We start from the raw sequence: 25,385 nt of genomic DNA, 5'->3' as shown, positions 1-25,385 counted from the left end.
CCCATAATAATATTTCTTTAAATATTATTTTAATAAATAAAGGCAGCTAATGAGACATCGTTGAGAATTTGTCATCCAGAAGGTTGGTTTTATTCAGCAGATCATTCTTTCAAATATTATTTTATTAAAACAATTTTATCTGATCTTGCATTGTGAATGGTTGTCTAAAGGTATGCTGACTATTGCCAAAGTTGGTTCCAAGACTAACGTAACTCCATTTCCAGATTCTTCAAGATAATCCTTGGTTCTCAAACATAAATATTGCATGGTAATGTTGCATCACTCTTTCGGTCATGGTTTTCAATCTTTGATCAACTTGTCTTCCCTATTCTTTAATTCTGCTTGGTAGTTAGTTGGATTGTTTTAGCATAGTAAAGGGTTTGTTCATTGAAATATGTTTGACTTTGAGTTGACTTATTTTTGGTAATACATTCTTGTATTTTAAGAAATTGTGTGAATTCATTCCATATGTGTGCAGAGTTGTACTGTTCAATAATGTCAGAGGTTGTCTCACCCTTTTCTATTTTGTCCTGATACCATTGCCTTACTGGGCTGGTATTCACAAGACAACCGTTAACAGACCGAAATATTATTTCATAAAATATGAAAGTCTCAATATTAAATAATATTTTCAGATTCATAGCCACAACAACCTCTTCAGGTTGGAGGAGAGCTCCTGGTCATGTTTCGATACAAATTTACCCGGGTAATTTCACTTTCATGGGTAAATGGTCCTACTCTGGACAGGGTCTTTTCAGCTTTCCCTGGGATTTATTAAAGGGGCGGAGCTGTGTGCAGCAAGGCATGGCACCAGCAGCTTCAGCAATGGCAGAGGTTACAACACAAATTAATTTAGTTTTTACACCATTAATTTCTCACAGGAAGTAGTTTTAAGATGTTCTTAAGCAAGAAAGTAGACCTCGAAACTTCATCTGTGCAGTCAGTTCATCCAGGATGAGCCTACATTTAAATGCTTTTTCTGAGTTTTCGGAGTAGCGGAGCTTTGTTAACAGGCTGGTCTGGCTGCTAAGCTAAGCGGACGGTTGGAGTGCTGCCTGATCTCGGTTCGGCACTATGGGATTTCTCGCTAGGCATCACAGACCAGAAAATAAACTGGAAATTTGGGACATTTGAAGTTATTGTTGGCATTAATTATAAACTATTTCACCACAGTTCTTTAAGACAATTTTAATGCATTGCTGACGATCAGATCATTTTAAATTATACATGTACATAAAAAAATACCAATTTTTCTAACTCTGTCTTTTCATGTAAACTTAGCTTAGTGGAGTATGAACTCTTTAATATATTTTTTTTTTTCATTGTTTTATGCGGACGGCTCTGCAGGAGGAGAGACAACAGTTCCAGGTTTGAATGCAGAAGCTCCGTGATCTTGCCATTGTCTGCTCTACTCTCTATGCATCTTCTACTTTACATAAATATTTGTTTATGATTAGATAGTCAAGGTAACAATTCCCTGTAATTCTGGACTGATTCTCTTTTTTTTTCTAATTAATAAATATTTTACTGAAAACATGTTCTGTGGTTATACGATATGGGTTTACCTGATGATAAAAGAAACATAATAGTCAGTGTTTAGTATATTATAATAAATTAATCATGCAGTTATAAAGCAACAATTCTGGCCTGATGCAGGTTTGTAAAACATTTAATGTAAAATAATGATTTTAACTTTTCCAGCTTATGGATCCCGTGCAACTTAAGGAATAATGGAAGGAATTAATCAACTTTATAACTCTAAAGCTGGTCCTCGTCTATTATTTATCAGTTGACAAAAAAAAATGAATTATCAGCTTTAAACGGAATAAAGGAGTAATGCCATCCGCTGGAATGAAGGTGTATTGCAGTTTTTGTCACTTTATGCAGAAAGACCCCTGGCAGGGAGTCGAAACCGGGATCTTCTGCAACAGTACTACCAACTGAACCACTGTGCAGCCCCACCCCATAAGACATTAGGTTCATTTAAATGAATAGTCCGTGGCAATGGAAGATAAATGTATGAGATTCCCTGCGATTCCTATTACCTGGGTAAAACAAGTTATGGGGCTTTAAATCCTGGGGCATTTGGTGGAAAAGGGGCTCTTAACTTCTTGTGGGATTGTTTACATGGTTTCTGAGCAGCAACGAGAGAAAACAGCATATTTAACCATAGGAAAAGAACAACCTTACCTGAATCTAACCTTGGAACTGGAAGCTGAGATGCTTGGTTTGGTCCTTTGATGAGCTATTGTGTGGCACATATGGGTCAGTGTCTGCAGGCCCATTATGGCTAGATCTGCCTTGTTTTGTTGGTGCACACAAAGCACATTTGGTGCAACACTGCAGCAATTGGCTAATTTGGATTTTTGTATTACTTTCACATATTTGTCAGTGTGCAGCAGCACATTCCTTTTAGACTTTACAGTATATATAGGCAATAGGATGTGGTATTTACACTCTAATGACACAATTTATTTAGAATCTCCTTAAGTCACCCACTCCTGCAACAGCGAAACATCTTGGCTGCAGCTGTTTATTACGCCTAGCTGGAAATGTGCCCTCTATGTCCTTGGTTCAAAATTTAGACTGGCTGACAGGAAATCCCAAGTTTTTAGGTAGAATGCAACTAGACTTCTTTTCCTGTTTTGAAGACGTTTCACTCGTCATCCAAAAGTCTTCCGCAGAGGTGAAATGTCTTCAGGAAACAAGAAAAAAAGTCCACTTTACTAGAAATTTACTGGTCGAATGAATAGATGGAAACATTTAGACAATGAAGCAGGGAATAAAATCTGGAAATACTAATATATTTCTATACTCTACATGTATCACATTCTAGACTTTTCCAGATTGTGTAGGAACTCTGCTTTGTGCTGTCTTGACTTCCAGAAGTTATGTTAATAGCACTTTAACATTTGTGTTAATGACTGTGTTGGTAAGTGTGTGGGAGCATTTTTCCCAGCAGCAAAACTACACTGGAAGTGAATGATACTGATTGACATTGAAACAGAACATTGATCATTATATTTGGAATACTTTATTACATCTGTGAACATTTGCATTTTATTTTAATAAACAGATTACATCCCTATGGTTACATTTAAATCAGTATGTACAACAACAGCAACAGAAAAGGTGAAACATTAAACTGCTCCTTGCAGAGCCTGCTCTACATCACCAAATGTGTATAGTCTAATAGTTAGTTCTCCATCCGATTGGTACCGATGAGCTTCACTCCATCTGAACAGTGAACAACAAAGTTTCTGGGAATGTCACTACAGACCTACAGGCTGCATTCTGACGTGATCGGTCAGGGTACACAGCAACTGACCAACTTGACACGAACAAGGCAGCTGAAGTAAATATTCATTCTATTTGCTTTTGGTTTCTTTTGAAATATATCAGTCATTAAAAAGTGGGCTTTTTTCAGTCAGTTATGATAAAATTAGCAGTGAAGTTGGCATCTTTTTAAATAAATATAAGAATAGTCTATACAGCAGCTGCCATTTCAGCCCTTGACTAAGAAAACCATCAAACTCTGAGTAAAGCAAATCTGACATCCTGCTGAACTGAGAATCTTTGAAAATATAAAATGTCGGTATGAAAAAGTGCTACTCTTGGTTTAATACAGGAAATGCACACAGACATGATTCATAGAGTACCACGGCTTCAGCTAAAGACAATTCAGTCAAACAAAGTGAACTAAAATTTAAAACAATAGGTAAACTCTAAAAAAGAACACCGAGAGATGTAAAAAAAAAGAACCCAAAAGACATCTGGGTTTCATCTTAAATGCTTCTACAAAAAAAAACAGAACCAGAAATTTGTGTGTATTTGAAGCTGTATCTGAGGGCACGTCTAGGCTGTGCTGCTGTACTAATAGATGGAAGTAGCTGAAAAGTATAAAGCTGTTTTCAGCCTGTTAGAATATCACTGATACAGCACAGTGGGCTGAGGTAGAGCAGTGGAAACTTATTCTGTTCTGATATTTCCTTATTTTGGGTCTTTTTCAATTCTAGAAATAAAATAGAACTTAAGGTCAGTTTTCTTGTATTCAAAATGAAGTACTGGTTGTTCTGAGATCCAATGTGTTGCTTCCTGTACTTGGTAAGATAAAATTAGAAATGAGTCAGTTTACAAACAGAGACATATGGCCACACACGCACACGTTTCTTTGTGACTCAAACATACATCAGCAACACGCACACAAAGGCTAAGAGGTGGCGTTTCATTAAACTGACTATGGAGAAGAGAAAGTAACAACAGTCCCTATGAAATCAGTTTTTAGATCAGCTCCAGTTCTCTTTTGTAAGGCTTGACCTCAGCAGAAAGAAAAAAAAAATAAAACTTCTGTTCTTTCAGATGTTCCAGTTACAGCAGATCATTCCTGCTTTTATTTGTCCAGGTTTCTTCCATCTTTTGTCCTGTTTATACACAAGACTCAGGGTCTCAGACTGTCTACATCATGCTATCAAAGAACCCGGAGTGAAGACGATGCAGAGAAAACCAACATCATTACAGGAGAAGCATTCTCCTCTGTCACAAGTCAGTTACTTTGTTTTCCACAGCGGCCGCAATTTGCTGCAGTCGGTATCCCAGCTGCATCTTCTGGGCTGTCGTGTCCTCCTCCAGAGCTGTAATGATCTGCCAAGAGGATGACAAGAAGGAACACAGTTACTAACACTCCTAGTTAGAAAGCTACTGCCTCTGTAATGAAAAAAGTAGGAAAATATCAGAATACATTGTTTCCAGATTTGTCAGCGCAGTGCATTAACTAAAAAAGTGAGTCTGTTAACGTCATTTCATTTCAGAAGTGTTTTCTGACCTTTTATTTAGTTTAAACTTGTGGGGAGTGGTTAGTGCTGTTGCCTTGCAGCAAGAGACTCCTGGGTCTGAATCCCAGCCTGGGCCCTTTAGGCATAGAGTTTCCATGTCCCTACACATGTGCGGCTTCTCTCTGGGTACTCTGGCTTCCTCGTACAGTCCAAACATAATTGTAGGGTTAATTGGTCTTTCTAAATTTCTCTTAGGCATAAATGTGTGTGCATGGTTGCTTGTCCTGTGCATCGCTGTTGCCCGTCCTCTATTTAGACCTGAAACCCATCTAACTTTAGACCACATTTAGACTTACATCCTTTGGTGGCTAATTTGTGAATCCTAGTTTTTGTGTAGCTCTGACCTGTTGATACTGATTTCCCTTTAAGTTTGCTGTGTTTCATCATCATTATTTCTTAATCCACTCTAAATTCTATGAATTCTATTAATTTCTCTCCATTGATTTTTTTAGGAGTGCATTTGTTTTTTTTTTATATAACAATTAATCACAGCTCTTAGAAGGCAGCGTCACACCTAGCAACAGGGTCAACAACACCTCCTCACTAAGATAAAAGTTTCTGTCTGCTTCTTGCTAAGAGTTGCACCCAGCAGCTACTTGAATCACTCTTAAGCTAAGACATGAATTTTTAGGCTAAGTTAAGAGCTCCCTGAGAGGACTCCTAAAAACTTTGTGAATAAGGGCGCTGATGTAATATTCTAATCTTAAATCTGGCATTTTCAATAGCTGTAAGCAGAAAATCATCATAATTACCAAAATAAAGGATTTAAACTTTGCCCAAACCATCTCAGCTTTGCCTGTCTAAGCAGTCTTGTTCAGAATGAGTTATGTACCTGGTCATAGTACTTGTTGATATATTTGTAGAGCTCATGCAGTGCAACCAGGTAGTTGAGCTCTCCAGAGTAGTTCTGAAACACAAAACACTCAGATGAGTTAGTGCTCCCCTGCTCTGAGTCCTGTGGGGTTGGAAATGTGGTTGCACTCACCCTAGACATCTCAGCCAGGGCTGAGTTCATTTCCTGGTCACTGGCTGATATAGTCTGCCTGATGTCGGCATAGTACCTGCAGCAACCAGTTTCATAGGTGTTAGTGACATCAATAGCATGATGACATCAATTCAAACTAGGTATGGAATCAAAGTTTGACTGGAAAAGTTTAGTATCACATTTTGTTCAAAGGAAATAAATAGTTGATTTTATTTAAATCCATTTCCTTGCTAATCTATCTGAAGCAGTTTTTAACCATGGAAACAGCTGTAGGCTGAAGCTTGCAAACCTTTCAACCATCTGCTTGTAGCGGGGAATGTCTCTAGCATACAGCAGCTTGTTGATGGGAGAATCCTGTTCCACAAAGAAAGAAAGAATCACATCACATAGCTGGAAGGTTCAGCTATACTTCATTAACTAAAAGCTTATGAAGTGGCAAAGCACAAGAGGACTACTGCTCACCCGCCCTAGTTTGTGGTCAGCAATGGTGCAGGAGTCCATGAAGGTCTGAGCAATAACCGAGAGAACGGCGTCCACGTGGTCCGACACCTGGACGTCAAAGATGAACTGAGGGTTTTTAATGATGTTGATCCAGAATCGCAGGGGGAGGCTAGAGAAAAGTAGGAGGAAGGAATATTGGAGCCACTAGAAAGTCATATTCCTCTGTTTACAAGAGATACATCAGAGATCTTGGGGTCTACAGCATCTCATATTAGCAGTAAGCATTTTTAGCATTACTAACTGATCATTATTGTACGTGTGTATTTCCTGGAAAGTTAGTAGACCTTTTAACATAAGTGTGAGATTTGAAATTTCCCTATTTAGCATAATAAATGAAATTAAAAGCCTCAAAACATAAAACAGGTACATTCAAATTTGCTGTAAAACGTTTTAGCCTTCCTGCTATCTGCTGATGTCTCCCTCCATATTTAGGTTAAGCTCCAGCCTGAATGAACAGCCGACATGCCCTTCTAGACAACACAACTAGTTTTCTTTACAAGCTTCTGCTCTGTCTCTGATTTCATTTTTAAACATCTTAATGAGCTTCAACAGAGCTGTGTTCTCAGTAACAACTTCCAGACCATAGAATGTTCTCGTCAGTGTAACCTGTTAGTTTTCCAGAATGGTGCATTCAATAACTGGATATAAGGTCCAATTTTTAGATTCCGTCTGGTCAGTCACCAATGAGGAGCGGCCTAGTATAAAAATAATGTACCAGTCACCAGGAGACGTCGTTGTGTGTTTTACATAATCTAGTTTCCCTCGTTTCCCTAAAGACATCCTTCACCTGATCACCTGCCCATCATCCTGCTAGTTGTACTGTACCTGTTGGTCTTCCAAATGTGGATGGTCTCCGGGTCGGTGATATTGTGTTGTCCTGCCTGGTCGTCTAGCAGATCAAAGAAATATTTGACAGCTAGTGGAACTGGACGGCTGGTGCTGAGGATCACAGTGAACAGATCGTCCACAAACTTCTGCAATGTCCCCTGAGTGACATAATGAAGAGACAAACAGATTAAAGGCCTGCAGTCTGCTTTCTCACAGGACGCTACATATAAACGTAACATGACAAGAGTGTTGTAGAATATAACAAATCTTTACCTCACCTAAAACAATAAATAACTGATCTACAAGCCTTTCAAACTAAACCAAAATCCTGATTTTGAAGCAGAACAATGGATTATTGGATGAAATGGTGTTCTGGAGGATTATCCTGAAAGTTTAGTTTGCTACATGATCCATATGACAATATGGAATAAAACTTAACCTGACATCAAGAAGGCACGCCATCTTGATAGCTATTTGGACGTGTGGGAAAGTGGCCTCTATTAATTTGGTACCTGGCTAATATGAGGGAGATTAGTCGCAGCCATTCTAAATCATATAGAACCCATATACACCCTGACCAATGCATGTATGAGCCAAAGTAATGCCAGGACCCAATACTGTACTACTGATGCATATATCTCCTCCATGCTCTTGAGACTGTGCTGGGAGAGCCAGCAAACCTTAGGGCAATGGCACGTATTGATGTGTCATCCTGCTATAGTTGGGCTGCCTGTGTATCCTCTGTAGTGTCCAGGTATAGCCCCATGCTACCAGTAGTAACACTGACCCTGGTCAAATAGTAAAACTACTGACAAGCAGCCAAAAAAATGAGGAGAGAAAAAATGTCTGTGACCTCCACATGCAGAACCATTTCTGATTTTGGGGTAGTCTTATTTTTGCCCCTTTAGTGCACCTGTTGTTAATTTCATTAACACAAAACCAGCTGGCACTGATTAACAACCCCCTCTATTACTGAACTGACCAGATCAATATTGAAGAATTTTCACTGATTAAAAATGGCTCCCTTTTTTGAGCAGTCTATCTCTCGCTCTCAGATATATACACAGTATATATATTGACTCAGAAATGTTAATGAGCAGAGAATGGTATTTTTTCACATAACCAATACTATGTAATATTTCTTCATCCTTTGCCTCTTGGTGTGATCCATAGCTAGAGGAAAATTGTACTATCTAACTTCATACCTGTACATGCTAAAGTGTTGTAAAGGTTTGCACCTGTTAAACTGAGCTTTCACAAAATAATAGTTTTACATAGCTCTCTGTCGTTATGGAGGCCTGTGTGTGTGTGTACCTTCATGGAGAGCAGGCGGGTGAGGTAGATCTCAGGGATAGCCTTGGCCCTCTCCCTCTCCCTCAAGCTTCCTCTGCGGTGTTTAGGAAGGTCAGGCTCCTCGCTGGCCTTTACCAGATGCCACAGCTTCATGCCGCCCTCATCGGCATCCTCCAGCATCGGTGTCTCTGTTTAAGTAATGCGATCCAATAATGAGGAAATCACCGCTGCAGTGTCACCTGCCTATACCCCCTTCAGTTCACTGAATGCCTGAACAGGAGAAATAAGCCACTGAATGATTTTTGCAAAGGAACTCACTCTCTCCAGCGATATAATCATGGTTGTCATGGTGAATGTTTTTGGTGTGTCGCGGCACCAGTGCTACTGTTGCACCATCAGGGACCTGAAACAACACAAACCAGCAGTTCGAGCATTTGTTGCCACATGACAGAAAGAGCCTCAGGCTGACAGGAGTCACCTTGTAATGCTGCAGTGTGTTGAGGCGTTTCCAGCTGCCCTGCACCACAGAAGTCAAGTCCTCATCTGACAAGATGAGATGGCCAGCAACACCAGACCTCCACTCTGAACAGGAGCAGCAGTGTGTTGTTACTTAACCTTCTGCATTTTTACATACACATTATTTAGATGGTATATCAGTCTAAACATCATTTGTCATAAATAAAGCTGGGTAAGCAAGGATAACCATTAGCAGTAGAAGACCATTCTGATCTACTAATTGATTCAGAATGATAGTTTGTGCTCATCAACTCTTTCCTCTGAACTCCTTGCCAGCAGGTCATTTTGTGGCAGGGCCAAACAGTGTAAATAAGGGTTGTGATTACATTTTCTGTTCACTTTTCATAGCAACATTCCTCTATAAAACAGATGCAGTATCGTTTGTAAAACAAAATAAAATAAATACGTTTCTGCCAGTTTTCAAACTTGTGGCTATGAGTGTCCACTGGTAGGAGCAGGAAATGCATTGAAAGGGTGCTGCATTTATGTTTTCTTTGCTGTAGGTGGCGCCACAGCTCAACAGTTTCAAAGACAATGTATGAAAATGAAGTTGAACTTCTGATTACTTTCTCTGTCCTCACTTAGATACTGCTGAAGAGAACCAGTCCAGAAGTCTTTTAACTTGTGCAAGCTACCAGAAAGATGTGCTCAGATGGCAGTTCCTATATGTTTGGATTCTCACCCAGGTCCAGTGAGTCGGCGTGGGGCCGATGAGAGAAGGAGGTGCTCTTGTACACCTGATCAAGGAGCTTTTCTTTCACTTGAGTGATGGTATCACAGTCCAGCACTTTGGAGGGCAAGGGTTGGGACTCGTTCACTCCTCCACCCTGCACCAACACATTCAGCGTCTGCAGACAAAGACAAACAGGAGGAGAGAGAGGAGTGTAGAAAACATCACACCTTCTGAAGGTCATGGGAATGTTCCCCTGGATGACAGTGCTTATTTTGATTAAAGTCTTGTTCTCACCAGTGTCTTGTACTCCACGTCCTCTCGCAGCAGACGGTTATCATTCAGAGTGTGCTTGGCCTTGCGTGTCACAGCATCCACTGGTCCTTTATCTACCTGGTGTTTTATAGCCTTGAACAGAATGTACAGAGACTCGCCGGCAGAGTCCTACACACACATGCACAAAGACACAATACACACACACACACACACACACGTAGAAATTAGCATTGGCCAAACACACTCTTGAGGAGAGACTGAAGGGCTCAGGCAGGGACATGCAGTTAAATTTGTGGTTTTGGGCTCAAATATTATCAGTCATTCTTTGAATATAAACACTGAGAAATCTTGAAATAACTAAATGATTTAATTAATCATTTAAACTCAGTCAAGGTCCATCCATCATCTATACCCATTTATCATTCCAGGGTCATGGAGGGCTACTGCCTATTTCCAGCGGTCAATCGGCACGAGGTCCATCACATGCTCGGCCAGCAGGCTTTTATTTTGGACCTTTTCTGAAGACTTCTTCAGACGGTACATCCGTGTTCTTCATCAATGCAACACAGCCTCATCAGATGAAGAATGTAGTGTCTTGCGAAATCATTCATACCACTAAAAACCTTTAGTGTATTTTATTGGGATTTTATGTGACAGACCAACACAGAGTAGTACATTATTGTAAGGTGGATGGAAAAGGATACATGGCTTTGGGTTTTTTTACAATCACCAAAAGGTCTGCTGTGAGATTTTATTTAGCCCCCCTGAGGGGCAGCACAACCCACAACTAAGCAAGTTTTCCCCATAGTTAAATTGAACGGTCCGGTGTTTTACTTCACTGATAACGCTAAAACAACTTAAACAGGCTGCAGCTGCCTCCCTAGATAGCGATCACGAAGTTGGGTCATGTGACCGCAACGTCATTGGAAAATCCCCCATTGGGTTAAGTTTGGATTCTTCAGTTCACTACTTTCACTTGGTGATAACTGAAAAATCTGCTTGTGTCACATTTGTTTAAATGAGATAAATCTTTGTAATCTGAGCGTAATTGTGTTGTGAGCTGTGCCAGTATAGAAACATCAGGGGGCTGAGCTCTGCGTTGAGATGCTCATGCAGGCCGTCCAAATACATTCAGGGCTTTAAATAAAAGACCAGTTATTATGCACCATCCTCAACATGATATTACCTGCATTGGATTCTGCTGATCAACATATTTATCTGATCAGAGAATGGAAAATCATGCAGGAGTTTTGCTCTGTGCACACCCACAAACCAGAGCAGCTGCTGTCTGCTTTGTGTCATATCACAATGTCAGACTCTTCCAGCAGTCCTGCACAGTTCACAGTGGTTCTGGCTGTGTGACTACCTCCCAAAACGGATCAGGGCTGTAATACTGGTGGATCGACTTCAACCCCCGATTCTTTTTCGGGATCTTTTAGCTGATCCCGTGTCAAAAAAAAACAGAATGATTTGAAAGGGGCTTTAATTTTGGTAACAAATTCTGCATAAAACTTGACAGTAGAGATTTTTAAATTTTATTAACATTCTATTATCCTTTTATGTTTTAACTATAAAACCATTTTTTATTTATTTTTAACATGGGAGGAAAACAGTGTCTTAAAAATGTAAATGTAAAGCATTTACATGTAAATGCTGCTAAACTTTCAGAATTTCTTTAAAAAAGTCATGCTAGAGTGTAACAATCTCAAACACAGATCTCAAATTTTAAGACCTCCTAATTTCTTTAAGGCATCCTTTTTTGGAGAAAAACAAACAAATATCACAGTTTGCAGATATGAAGAGCCCTAAGTCGACTATAAAAGAAAAAACATCTTTTTGGTCTAAATGGTGTAAAATCATTGTCCAATTTAATGGAACACAATTTGTCTCAAGGCTACAACAAATTTCGAATTGACAATCAGCATAAAAAACTCAGACACTCCATGCACTCACTGACCCTGAGAAAAGTGTAGAGACAAATGGACATCCAGTTTGTCAGCAGCTTCTCCACCACGGTCTCTGTTCTACAGACAGAAACATCAAACCTTTCAGAACAGTTTTAAAAACACTCTATGTCTGCAATCTCGTTCTCATCTCTCCCCACTTTTTACCTTCGCAGCATGAGTTTGGGATTCTTGGCCACATACTGCTCAACTAGATCATTCAGCAGAGTCTTGAGGATGTCTGTGAAATACTCCAGCTTGCCATGAAGAGCCACTGTCAGCAGGGAGGCCACGTAGGCTCTGTCTCTTGGAGAGAATGTCCGCTGGCTCTCCAGAGTATGAATGAACTAAGGGGTAAAAACCAAGGTAAGGTATGCCTTTGCTCTAAAACAGAACCAGAGGTCTCCAACCTCAGTCCTCAGGGACCCTCTGTCCAGCATATTTTAGGTTATTTTATGTATTCGTTTAAACTGGTTTAAATGAATGAGTCATTGATAGGTCTTTGCAGAACATAATGGCATGTTGAGAAGGCACCTCAACCAGCAGGGACACATCTAAATACAGAGGACAATGGGCCCTGGGGACCAGTATTGGGGAGCACTGGTCCACACAGTGTTATTTTCGCAGGAATGCTACAGGTGATGATAAATACCTTGGTGAGGAAGAGTTTACTGTTCAGGAGGTTGGACAACTGAACCAGACCCTGTTCCACCGTCTGCCGCCGACACTCCTGCATGTCCAGGCCACGCCTTAGTGGAGACTCACGGTGGCCTGGAAAGAAAATGCGCTCTGCATACATCCTGTAGTCGAGGAAGGGGATGCCTGGGCCCACCAGGTCACTGGACATGTCCATCATCTCTGTCATCAGGTCTAGGTGGAGGTACATAAATGGGAGGTTGGGTCAGCCAATCAGCTTCTACGTTCAATGTTCATTCTGAGAATAGTTGTGTGAGGTGGAAGCTGGGTAGACTTTTCATTGTTAGTTTCATTGAGCCAGAGCAGACCTTCTACCTTTCAGCTGTTCAGTTTCTGGACCAAGCTTCTCCTGTTCTCTCTTCTATCATGTAGCTTTCAGACTTTCACCCTTTAGGCTTTTCCAGGCTGATACTGATTCCAATTTTGACCAACTTAGATTTTTTTCTCCTAAGAACTAAGATTGTAAAGTGAAACAAATATTTTAGATTCTTTGATAGATGTAGCAGTTTTGAATCCTACAGAAAAAGAAGGAATTAGAGGTTATCCCTATATAAGCATGATGCCCATAAAATGTATCTGATCTTTATTAAATGTCTATTAAAAAACGTTTATTAAAAGTCCATCATAGTACATGTTGTTTGTGGACAAAAAATGACAAAGGTTCTTAGTTTTGAAGAGGTGAAAAAAAAGAAATCTGATTTTTTTGTATTTAACACACTGATTACTCATCAGAACCAAACAAGAGAAACTTGTCTGAGTCCAATCTCTGGCGGTTTGATTTGTGCATGTCTAGTAATTTTGTTCCTCCTGTCACTCTTACCTGTAAACTCCTTCTTGCATCGATCCCTCACGCTGGTCTCCAGGTTCTCCAATTGGATCTGGACCTTCTTGTAATCCCTGAGAGCCTGCTTGCTCTTTCTCCTGGCAGCAAACAAACACAGAGAGAGGCAGGAGGGTTATCAAGAATGTTTCGGAGGATTAAAACTTAACCAGATTTAACTAATAAGATCCTAAAAGTGTTTTTCTGAAAAACGGTTTCTGTATTCTTCTGATGCTCTTTAACAAGCTGCAGTTCTGTAATAACCTAACAGGAACATTACACCCGACAGCCAGGTCTAAATAATATAAATGTCCACGGTTCCAGAGTCAAATCGTCTGCTAAGTAAGAAGTTGGTTCATTGGTGTAGTGAAACATGTAGCTGCACAACCTTGTGAAAATCTAAAACCAGGATTAAACATCTCCCCTCACACTGTCATGCAGTTACACCTTTCAGTGCAGCTCCACCATTAACAGCAAGCAGGCTCAGTTTAAAGCATAAACCCTTCACACGGTTCCCTGGAGGTGCAGCATCTACCTTCAAATAAAACCTTCTGTTGACTGTACTCGTTTTATACACTTTGGGATGTCAGCTATGAATATTTTATAGAACTAAATAATAATCAATAACAAAATAGACAAAAACTAAACTAAACAAAAACTGGAGACTGAGACTGGCCAGTTGCAAAGAGGCAACCAGCAACATGGAAGGAGCTGCAGGGCTTTTTGGTTAGAACCGGTTCTGTTTCATGTGTGACAACAATCTCTTGTATTCTCCTTATGTCTAAAATAAAGAGGAGGGTTGGAACACAGAATCCCTCGTCATGATAGCTGTATAAGAGATGATCTGGCCCTGGAGGTAGAACAGAAATGTCTGGAGAGATGTTTGTTTATACAGAACATATGAGAACATTGCATCTAAGAGCATGGTGGAATTAAAATGCCTCCAACTCTGAAACCAGGGCCAAGTCAGGTAGGGACATGGTCCCGAGTAAGATCTAAGATAACTACAGCATGGTATTCACAGGTATTTGTGAGATAATCCTCTTGGGGAAAATGGTGTATGATTCACATTGAACCAGAAGTAAAAGGAGCCTTTTGCTACAACATTTCTTCTACTTGGAACAAACTACAACTGGACCTGAAACTTTGCAGCTTTTATTGAACTGAAGCTTTTTAAACATATTTAAAGGACAATGGAGAAAGCTTCACTGGAAGACTCATGTTACTAATGTTTTACTGCTACAGTCTTTGTTTTTATCTTATTTTTAGTTTACAAACTGGACTATAGTCTACTTTAACATTGTTGTCTTGTATGTCTGTTTAAAACAGGTCGCTCTTGAAGATTAGATAGACCTCACGTCCCACAGAGATTTACCTGCATAAATAAAGGTTTAATGAAGAAGATGGAACTGTTGCCCTACCCTTTGTGTTGTGACTTGTGAGTCATCGGGCTTTTTTCTTGTGTAATTATGTGCAAACACAGGATGTTGTTCAGATTAGGAAATTTAATCCTTTGACTTTTCAACACAAACGGTTTACACCACTAATCATGAAGGTTCACAAAAGATGGAAGGCTAACAGAAACAAAAATTAACAGATGCCACGCAGGATAAAAAGCACAAATAAGTATAAAACACAGAATAAAGCCAGATAACAGACAGTGTAAATTGGACGGCACGTGGCTCAGGGGTAGAGCAGGCACACCATATGCAGAGGCTACAGCCCTCAAAGCAGTGGTCCCCCGTTCAGTTCCCAGCCCAAAGCCATTTGCTGCATGTCTTCCCCTTCACTCTCTGCCCTTCTTCCTGTCCAGCTACTAAGGAATAAAGGCCACTAATGTGAAAAAAGGTGCGAGTAGAAAGAAGCTTCTCCAACAACACAGACATTGAACTAGAGTGGCTGGAAGAATGTTGCGATCAATAATTTAGCAGGGGGCTCCAGAGAAAAATCCTGCCAGGCAGTTGCCCTTGATGGATTCTACCAGGCCAAGTATATGTAGGCCTTCAAAGTCCATTATTTTAGCAGAAAGCTTGGAGCTGACGTCCCGGAGGCTGAGTCCTCAGGATCCCTGATCTGCTGATTTGTGACTTTCACCGCTAATTTAAGCAAAGAATAAATTCACCTTCTTTCACAGCTTCATTCTGAGTTGCGTTCCATCAAGTTGCCTGGAAGACCTCTGGATTTCACCACTGCCTAGTGCCTGGTAGTGGTGGGCTTAAAGTTTAGCGTCTACCATGAGGTCAGGAGGTAAGTCGTCTTTTTCACGAGATTTATACATCTTCTACACCATTGCTGTTGCCATATAAATTTAATGCAGACAAATCCTAATGGATATGTGCCAAAGTGACGACTTTGCAAAGTTCTACAGAATGGTTCGACTAAAAAGTAGTAAAAAGCCAACCCTATGACCCCGTCACTCCATGCTGTCAGAAACTAGAGTTTCTCACTTTGGATCAACATGAGGGTAGCTCCTACTGCAGGAAACCTGACTTTACTGAACAGTTAAGGTTACACAGCAAACATCCCCACTAACCTGTAGATGAGCACAATAATGAAGACAATAAGGGCAACTATAGATGCTCCAATACCAACTCCAATTTGGGCCTCCAGTGGAAAGGTGGGCGAGCTGAGGTTGTCATACTGAACCTTGCCGAGAGAGAAGTTCAGGTGGCCCATTTGGACCTAAAACAGACAAAGACTGCTTTAATCAGACAGTAATGGGGTTATAAATACCAGCAGCCTTTAAGATGACAAACACAGCTGTGGCCTCGTGCTGAAGGATGTTCTCCTTATTAGGAGATGAAAATGAGGTGGACTCACAGTGAATTCTGGTAGATTGTCAGAGCCCTCACATTTCCTGCAGTTGGGCTGCTGAGGTGGTGGCTCACAGTACAGATGGTTTTTAGTCAGGGTCTTGACAGCACACACCCCCTCCCCTATCAGCACGACTACTTCTTCTTTGGTGATGGCCAAGTCCAGGTTGTCCCCCTGCAAACACACAGAGACTCATCTTTTACACCATTTTTGTTTAATTTTCAGCCTAAAATATTAAAGACTGATGATTTCAGTGCTCAGAGTTAAAAGCTGATGGTATGTTCTAGGTGGTCTGTAAAGTATTCTTCTGTGCCAACAAATGTAGCCATTTTTTCCACATAGTTTTGTTCACTAAACAGATTTCATGATGGATCTAATGTAGCATTTACAGTCTATTACTAAACACCTTAGACATGACCCACACCGTGCTGTGCCCCCATAGATTTCTTTCGTTTCTTGCAGTTCTGTCCTACCTACATGTTCCATATCATCAAGTACATTTAATATCAGACAGTGATAAATCTGAATGAATACAAAAGGCTGTTTTGAAATTATGATTTCATTTAAAAACTACTCCCACTCCCCCCTTTTTAGATCTTGAGTTAACTGTGTTTAACCATATTTCTTAAAAAACTGAGCACAGTTTAACTAGCAAAATTAATTTAATTATTTTTAAATTATAAGTAATTATTTTTGGACCAAAGTTGGAGTGATCAAGAGTCAGCACACAGCTTCATTTACTACAGCTACCACAAATCAGGCCCAAAACCTGGGTGTAGTTATGGACTCAGACCTGAATCTTCAGAGACACATAAAGATAATCACTAAGTTGACCTTATATCACCTGATGAACATTTCGAGGATTAAAGGACTAACGTCCCAGCAGAAACCCATTCATGCATTTATCTTTAGTCCAACTGATTACTGCAACAGTTTTTTCACAGGTCTGTGTAAAAAGTCATTTAGACAGCTGCGCCTGATCCAGAACGCTGCTGCCTGAATCCTCACTAAAATTAAGTAGAGCACATTAGCCCAGGTATAAAGTCCTTCCACTGGCTCCTTGTATCTCAGGGAATAGACTGTAAAATACGTCTGTTAGTTTATAAGTCACTGAATGGCTTAGCACCAAAATACATTCAAGATCTATTGCTGTTGTATGAACCTTCCAGACCACTCAGGTCTTCCGGTTCAAGTCTGCTCCGCATCCCCTGAACCAGAACCGAACAGGAAACTGCATTCATCCACTAATCTGGAAAGAAATCTAAGAAACTGCACAAATGCTGATTCTTTGAGTTGTTTTAAATCAAGGTTAAAAACCCATTTGGTTAGAGTTGGATTTGATTGTTCTATTTAAACTGTTAGCCGATACATAATTCATTTCAGCATGTAGTCCAACTTTTCTTTACTTTGCCTATCATGCCACTGTAATGTACTTTTTATGCTTTCTTTTCATCATGTAAAGCACCTTGAATTGTCTTGTTGCTGAAATGTGTTATATAAATAAACCTGCCTTGCTACACCAAGGCTTGATTAGTGATAGGTCCATGGAGCCAAGAAACCACTTATGATTCAACAATAAGAAATCAACTGGGCAATAAATGGCACCCATAGGAGGTGCCATTTTGCACCAATAATAATGTATTTAGCAAATTCTTATTGTTGCTGTTGGACTGTGACACAGCACTATAGAGCTCTCATGTGACTAGTTGCTACACAGAGTGAATAAGTCAATTTTTGACCTCTAACTGGATGAAGCTGCCAGGGTTGTAGCGGTATGCCTTCACAGGGTCCAGAGGCTTCAGGACTGGGTTGGGTTCGTAGCTGAAGGCCTGAGAACTCAAACTGCTGAAGTCAAAGCACAGACTGTCGAGCAGAAAATGTACAGTGATCTTTGAATCCAAGATGGAGGAGTTCACCATAGGAGAGCGGCACAGTATCAGAGATGAGTTGTTCACCTCACAGAGCTCTAGGAACTAAGGAGGAGAAATATTCAGAAAAAAAGAAGGTCATGTTCTGTGATTAGAGTACACATTTACACAGACCTACATATACACACCTGTGTGGCAGGGCAAAATGGCTCCTTACAACAAACAGGGTCAGGAAGCTTCCTGGTCTGCTTCCTGTCTGTCCACTCCCCATCTTCCCCCTGCTCTGCTGTTCTTCTTCTTTTCTTCCTCCTGTTCTCGCTGAGGGACTTGTGCTGGAAGACATTCACCAACATCTGGGGCTTCTGCACCACATCCAGGTTGTGGCCAGATACAGTGATCCGTCGGCCACCACTAACCAGGGGAAAAACAAACAAATTTAATGCATATTTTAGCTTGAGCAGCAGGGTAACAGGTGGGCATGGCCAGACTTACTCCAAGAAGCTCTTAGCTGGCCAGGCATTGGTGATGTTTGGGTTGTGGGTGTAGCTGTAGAAAGGAGTGTGGAGGTGACGTAGGGTGCTGCCATAATGCAATGTAACCTGGTAACTTCCTGCTTCACCACTGCTGCCTGTTACACATTGAACACTGGAGCTCTGCACCTCTGATACACTGAGGAGACCAAGAAAAAGAAGAAGACACATTCATCAGTGATGAGAGGATTTTTCTTTCTCAATCCTTATCAATAAAAGGAAGGTCAGAGGTAAGTTGAAATTCAGACTGCAATATAAAAATGTCTTTCTCAAAAATAAATGAAAAATGTGATCCACCGAGAAATCAACTGCTGACCAGAATCAACAAATTCTTGACTGAGAATGATTAGACAACTGGAAATTAAATTTTTTTCCAACATGTGAACCCATCATACTAATTGCTAAAAAAGAGCCCTTGCTGTGAGTGAGTGAAGAAAACTCAGAGGAAACAAAGCTATTTAAAAGAAAACAACATGTCTGTTGCGCGTCAAGGTGAAGGCTACGAGAAAGCAACATTTTTAGCAGACAACAAGAAGGCTTAAAGAAGTACAGCAAAGTTGCTCTGTTTTATTTATTTGAGCCTTCAACCTGTCGGTCATGGAACATGCTGTAAAACTGTGTTTCACACGAACTGTTCTCTCACTTGGTGTGATGTAGCTGCTTCTCCTAACATAACATAATTAAAGAGACACTGGAATTAGATAAGATCTGACATCGACCCGTCACTGGCAATGAAACTGAGCGGTGCAGCTGGACAAAAGCATCAGTGAAACCTGCATGTTGTAAAGACTGTTCAGCATTTAAACTATGAAAACTGTGTGTGTATGGATGTGTGCAGCTCACATTTTACAGGGGACCCTTCCCACTGTGATGGTGAGGTCAGAGGGAAGGCCTGTCAGCAGCTTTCGGCCGCTGATCGTCAGAGTTGTTCCTCCTGCCTTTGGACCTCTTTCAGGTGAGACGGCCATAACAAACGGGTCCTGAGAAGGACAGGAGGAAAGAATCAGAGATGGCAGTACTTAGATCTCCATGAATACAAAATAGGTTTGTTGGAGGAGTGTGAGGAAATTGTGCCAGCCTTTTACAAATGAAGCATATTTTTTCCAAATATAAATAATCTTCTTTATAAAAAAAAAAAACAAAAAAAAAAACATTTTCAGCCCCAAAGCAAACAAGGAATTACCACCGCAGAATTCTCGCAAAATCTGAATTGAATGTTCATCAGACCTACACAAAATACTACCCAAGGGAAAATAATGAGCTACAAATTTGTTTTACTTCAAACAAGTATAATTATGAAATAAAATGTGTTTTTGTTGCATATTAAAGGATAAAACAACTTGTTTTATGCACTGCAGTTAATTGATTTGCTGTACCTGGTAGCTGAAAGTCTGACTGGAACTGCGAAGGTCTCCTCCACTGACCTTCACAGAAACCAGGCCCTCCTTCTCACCACTGCTGCTTTTGGTCCTGCAGACAATCCTGGAGGACATACATCACACAGCGGGTATAAACTCTTAATATGATAACTTCATGCATGCACCTTTTCACTGTTTGATTACTCTGTGTGGTGACTTTAGAAACCAGCACCAGAGTGAGTTACAGAGCTGCAGTCTGGATATACAGCACCTGGAAGAGACCTCATACAATTCCGGGATGACAACACAGGGCACCCCAGCTACTGTCACAGAGTGGAGGATGTCTTCAGCCTTTTGGCCCAGATTGGACCCTGAAATAGTCACCAAGGTGCCTCCCTCCAACAGACCAGAGAGTGGCTCAATCTAAAGAAGACATGGCAAAAATGGTATGAACTCCATTCCCATTTAATATGTAACTCTTAGGCTGCCTATTGCATCTGTAGACAAATGATGATATTAACAGCTTTAGGTATTCAGTTTTGTTGACGTAAAGAGTGCACAAAGATCCAAAAGCAACACAAAGATGGTTTCAATTTGTATATTCAAGCACACAGAAATGATAACAATTTTCTTTGTTAAAAGTGAAAAAGTAAGTGAAACAACAGCTGGTACCCTGTGTGTAAAAGATCCTGGAGTGTACTTACTGAGTGAATGACAGGAGCAGGGCATGTTTGTTGGACTTGTTCACTGCAGGAGTCTGAATACAAGCATTTGGCAATGGAACCACCACACCACACACAGCCATACTTCTGGTCGGCTGTGTGGCAACGACTGCAGTCCGATCGCCCCACAGAGCAGTTGTACAGGGTGACTGGTAGCATAAGAACAAAGGGGAATCACAAAAACATTCAAACTAAAAGGTGTTGCCATAATACACCAAATAAAACCAGGATTTGAACTGCGCATGAGCCGGTAAGAGATTCTCATGTTATAATAATCTTAGGCAAACATGCCAGAGTTTCACTGGATTAACCCAAAATGTAGGACATGACCTCTTTCTGATTCTGATTCTAATACATATACTTAAGTAGTTTATTAGTGCATATTGTGCTTATATACACTTAGCTGCTCTGCTCTTTTTACAGTAACAGTATAACAAGTTGATATCAGCTGGTTAATCAGTCAAGCTATCTGCTCAGTTAGCCAGCCTGCTATGACTGTCTATTTGCAACTGGAAATATTTCCATACAGCTACATCTGTCTTTTTTGTAATTGAGCAAAACGTGTAGTTTCTTTCAGCCAGCTGACTAGCAGTATGCAACTTCATGTGCCATACAGCCACTGAAACTCTGCCTACTCTGAAACATACTCTCCCATCATAATAAAATAACTTTAAACAGAACAAACAACATGATGGAAATCTGAGCGGTCCGGAAATCGCAGCCTTGCTTTAACCTTCATACAAATAACCGACCCATGCCTAGTTTAAACAACAAAGGCGAATAATGTCTGTGTGCTAGAACAGGTTGATCTCACCATAGAGATTAGGAGAACTGTCCACATGAAACGTGTTCCTCCTCTTCACATACACCATGGCGCTGTATTCTTCCATTGGAGCCAAGTACGTGTACTGAACAAACAGCAAGGGGTGGGTTTCAAAGAAAGCATCCCACTGATGCATTACATTCCTTGAACTCACACTGACTGAGCACTTTCCACAGAACATCAGTGTAGTTCAGTTTTACTAATCTGACTCAAAGTGTACCACCTGTAACTGAACCGTGTCCTTTTTCCCAACATTTTTAGCCTTTCCCAACTGCCAGGAGACAGACCCATGGCACAGATGGAGTTAATGTAGAGTTAATTCTAAAATCTTATGTAGCCTCATTTTGGACTAATTTCAATATACTGTCTACATAGTGTCACAATCACCATTCCCATGTTACATTATGCAAGAACACAGTAACAGTTTTTTGTTTTACCATTTCAAACTTTATGGAGGCAATGCAAGGCAAGTAAAAATCAGTTATTTAGAACAAACTCTATTTAAGATTGTTTTTGTTTCATTTATGCAAGATACTTTTTTTTCCCTTTTAAACTGGTTCATAAAAAAGAAAACTGGTGTATTTTCCAAGCTTGATTAATTTGGCCTTATTAAAATACATGTCAAAGACTTCTTTTCATCTTTCTTTGTTTCTTTCCTGATTAGCTTTAACTGTTTAAAGAAGATTTTGAAACACTTTCCTGAAAGGCAATTGAGGTTGTTCAAGCTTACATTTCAGTACTCTGCAATTTTAGTTTTTTTACTTTATCAGAATTGAAAAAAGGAGTGACAAGGTTCTTTCCGTTGCATTGCAGGGCTGCCATAAAAAAATAAATCTTACATGATTAAAAAATAATTTAACAGATTTTGACCCAGATTTTTTTTTCACCTGCAGACAAGTCACAAACTCAGGCAAAAGACTGAACCAGACACCTAGACACCTGATCCTAAAACTAATTTCCCTTTCAGGGTTCAACACAAGTCTGAAAAAATGAAAAAATGAAGGCTCCTGTGGCTTCAAAAACACTACCTTATCTTTCTAAACCATGCTGTATATAAACAACAATTACTGAGATGAGATGTAAAGCATTTCTCATGAGCAAACCTTGTGTAGCTGACAGGTGATGTAAAAGTTTGACGGATTCATGTCATCAGGTTCCACAAAGGCATCCACCACCACAGTCTGGCCCTCAATAACCAGCACACACTCATAGTCCAGCTCTGCCTCCTGAACACAGACATACATGAGTTTAACAACCACATCTGGGACAGGCTAAAGAGGTTCTTCAGTGCATTGATTGATTCTGGGAGTTTCGCTGCGCTGCACCTGATAGAGGTGGAGGTTGCGTGCCAGTAATGTGATCTTCCTCTCGACTTGGACAGGCAGCACAGAGGATCCTTGGACCTTCTCCACACAGGGACATGCCGAGGAGCCCCAGCTGATGTAGGGACCCTCATCACCCTGCAGTTTAACACATTTGCACATAACAATCATTAGATTATGGTAATGTTATGTACACACAATCTGTTTTAACAATCTGAGGACATGGCCAATCGGTGTGTTTTGAACTCATACATTCACTCCATCACACTCCCAGCTGCATAAGAAGAAAAGGAAAGAAACAGGATTAAAAGATTTTTGGGTAAATAATCCAAATATCAGATATTAAAATTTGACAGGCCTGTCTGAAAACAGCATTATGTGCCTCATGCTTTTTTTTGTGTCTTAGTTTCTATATGATAATTCTTTATTCTTTGAATGTTCTAAGATACAAATATAAACCAATATCAGATTTGTGAAATTCTCTTCATTCTAATTGAGGACAGCTGGTAAATTCTTCATTCATGGAAAAACAAAATTCTAACAATCCATAAACACAATATTTATAAGTATGACAAAGTCAGTACAGCAGGTTCCGTGGCCAATGAGAAAAACAAATGTTTATCATTTGAGAAATCCTCCATAACATGTGTGTATTATATTAGCCGACAAGTGAATAATCTGTCCTTAAATTTGACTCTGAGGATTTTGACAATTGCTAGGTTTTTATGGCAATGCAGCTTGTTCATTTTTTAAAAAGATTTTTGGAAAACAAAAAAAATCTTTCATAAATCTGTGAATTGCTACTTTGTCGTGGTGGAGGGGTTTATGTGCCTGAATGATCCAAGGAGATATGCTGTTGAGGGCAGTTGCCCTTGGTAATGTCTCCCATGGCAGATTGGTCCTAGATGACATGCCAGACAAAGGGAGATTCAAACCACTCATTTGGACAGATAAATGCAAAGAGCTCGATGTCCCTTGCCTGGACATGGGTTACCAGGGCCCCACCTTGGAGCCAGGACCTGGAGAGAGGCTCGTAGGCGAGCGCCACTGACTGGGCCTCTACACACCGGACCTGGTCAGGCTCAGCCCGAATGAGCAACATGGGTTTGCTTTCCTGTAGGCCCACCACTTGCAGGAGGGGCCATATGGGTCAGGTGCAAAGAGTCATGGGCGGCAGTCGAATGACGGTTCTTGGTACTGTGACCTTGGCCTACCAAAGCTGGCTCTTAAGACATGAGCTTGTGCGTGAGGTTGAAAGGTACCAACTAGATACAGTCAGACTTACCTCAACCCACAGTGGCTATTCTGGAACCAATCTCTTTGAGTTGGGCTGGACTTTATTTCACTCTGGGGTCGCCCATGGTGAGAGGCGCCTGGCTGTCGCCTGTGAGTTCTCCCAGGTGGATGAGAGGGTTACTTCTCTGCATCTTCAGGTGGGGGAATGCGCTCTAACTGTACCTATGCATTAGTCCTGTTGTGGTGAAGAGGGAGCTGAGCTGTGAGGTTGTGTTTACTGGTCAGTCTACATTCCTATCCTAACTTTGGGAAGTGACCGAAAAATGAGATCGTGGATACAGGTGGTCAAAATGAATTTTCTCTGCAGGGTGGCTGGGCTGGGTAGAGCCCAGCCACCCTGCAGAGCCCAGCCACCCTGTCTGCAGGGTGGCTGGGCTCTTCCCAGCCCTTTGAGATAGGTTGAGAAGTTCAGCTATCCGGGAGGGAGTTGGGGTACAGCTGCTGCTCCTTCACATCGAGAGGAGCTAGTTGAGTCGGTCCATCTGGCAAGGATGCCCCCTGGATACCTCCGTAGGGGAGGTTTTCTGGGCATGTCCAACTGGGAGGAGACCCCGAGGTAGACCTAGAACAAGCTGGAGAAACTATGTCTCTCAGCTGGCCTGGGAACATCTTGAGGTTTTCCCAGAAGAAGTGGCTGCAGAAAGAGATATCTGGGCTGCCTTACTCAAACTGCTGCCCATGCAACCCCAACCCCGGAACAAGTGGAAGATAATGGATGTATGATCAGAAAAATAGATTTTATTCATAAGAATGACAGAAATTTCTCATACATAAATATAGCTAAGTAGCCTCATCAATTCCTACATCCTATGATTTATGAGGTTTTATTCTGTATGTTCTGGCTCCACATCACAACTTGTAGGACCTAAAGAGTGTCCTATTGATACCACAACAGACCATCAGATCAGAAATAATTGATAATTGAACACAACATAACTAAGCTCCAAAATCTAGACAGCAGCACATGCAGGATGATGTTACTAAGTGAATAAGAACCAAATGTCTCAATTTCCAGTATCTTGGAAGCCATTTAAAAAGGAACCAGTTTGTTACTGTGCCATATTGAGACGTCTGTGGTTCGTTACATTTATGTTAATATTGCCTAGTTTGGAAAATAAACCAGTGTTGCCGGTCTTTAGCCTCTTTGCAATGCCTGCAACACTTTAAAAACTTTAGAAAAATGTATGGACACATACAGGGGGGTATGTGAGCCAACAAAAGAAAGACCGAACTGACTGAGCAGTCGACGCCCGGAGATCCAGAGTGGTATGTTGTCATTTGTAGTAATTTTG

At 40.7% G+C, this 25,385-nt stretch overlaps 1 protein-coding gene across 3 annotated transcripts in view; it reads right to left on the bottom strand.

The window, feature by feature from the left end:
- Positions 1–3,018: 3,018 nt before the first annotated feature.
- Positions 3,019–25,385, bottom strand: part of plxnb1b (plexin b1b) — a 134,443-nt gene continuing 112,076 nt past the window's right edge. For all 3 annotated transcript variants that reach the window (XM_047347335.1, XM_047347334.1, XM_047347336.1), the window contains 27 exons: positions 22,801–22,935; positions 22,579–22,701; positions 21,467–21,560; positions 20,635–20,801; positions 20,202–20,353; positions 19,949–20,054; positions 19,416–19,552; positions 18,535–18,711; positions 18,231–18,453; positions 17,914–18,147; positions 16,181–16,348; positions 15,894–16,042; positions 13,361–13,461; positions 12,497–12,714; positions 12,013–12,191; positions 11,859–11,925; positions 9,923–10,069; positions 9,638–9,803; positions 8,918–9,021; positions 8,758–8,842; positions 8,461–8,627; positions 7,144–7,304; positions 6,280–6,427; positions 6,107–6,171; positions 5,818–5,893; positions 5,665–5,739; positions 3,019–4,641 (listed from right to left, as the gene is read on the bottom strand). In XM_047347335.1, coding sequence (XP_047203291.1) covers positions 4,537–4,641; positions 5,665–5,739; positions 5,818–5,893; positions 6,107–6,171; positions 6,280–6,427; positions 7,144–7,304; positions 8,461–8,627; positions 8,758–8,842; positions 8,918–9,021; positions 9,638–9,803; positions 9,923–10,069; positions 11,859–11,925; positions 12,013–12,191; positions 12,497–12,714; positions 13,361–13,461; positions 15,894–16,042; positions 16,181–16,348; positions 17,914–18,147; positions 18,231–18,453; positions 18,535–18,711; positions 19,416–19,552; positions 19,949–20,054; positions 20,202–20,353; positions 20,635–20,801; positions 21,467–21,560; positions 22,579–22,701; positions 22,801–22,935 — 3,729 coding nt within the window. In that variant the 3' untranslated portion in view covers positions 3,019–4,536. The remainder of the gene's footprint in view (positions 4,642–5,664; positions 5,740–5,817; positions 5,894–6,106; positions 6,172–6,279; positions 6,428–7,143; positions 7,305–8,460; positions 8,628–8,757; positions 8,843–8,917; positions 9,022–9,637; positions 9,804–9,922; positions 10,070–11,858; positions 11,926–12,012; positions 12,192–12,496; positions 12,715–13,360; positions 13,462–15,893; positions 16,043–16,180; positions 16,349–17,913; positions 18,148–18,230; positions 18,454–18,534; positions 18,712–19,415; positions 19,553–19,948; positions 20,055–20,201; positions 20,354–20,634; positions 20,802–21,466; positions 21,561–22,578; positions 22,702–22,800; positions 22,936–25,385) is intronic.

Source organism: Girardinichthys multiradiatus, chromosome 20, assembly GCF_021462225.1.
Source record: "Girardinichthys multiradiatus isolate DD_20200921_A chromosome 20, DD_fGirMul_XY1, whole genome shotgun sequence".
Classification (NCBI taxonomy): domain Eukaryota; kingdom Metazoa; phylum Chordata; class Actinopteri; order Cyprinodontiformes; family Goodeidae; genus Girardinichthys; species Girardinichthys multiradiatus.
The sequence above is the reverse complement of the archived record's forward strand: the minus strand, read 5'-3'. Positions and strand labels throughout refer to the sequence as shown.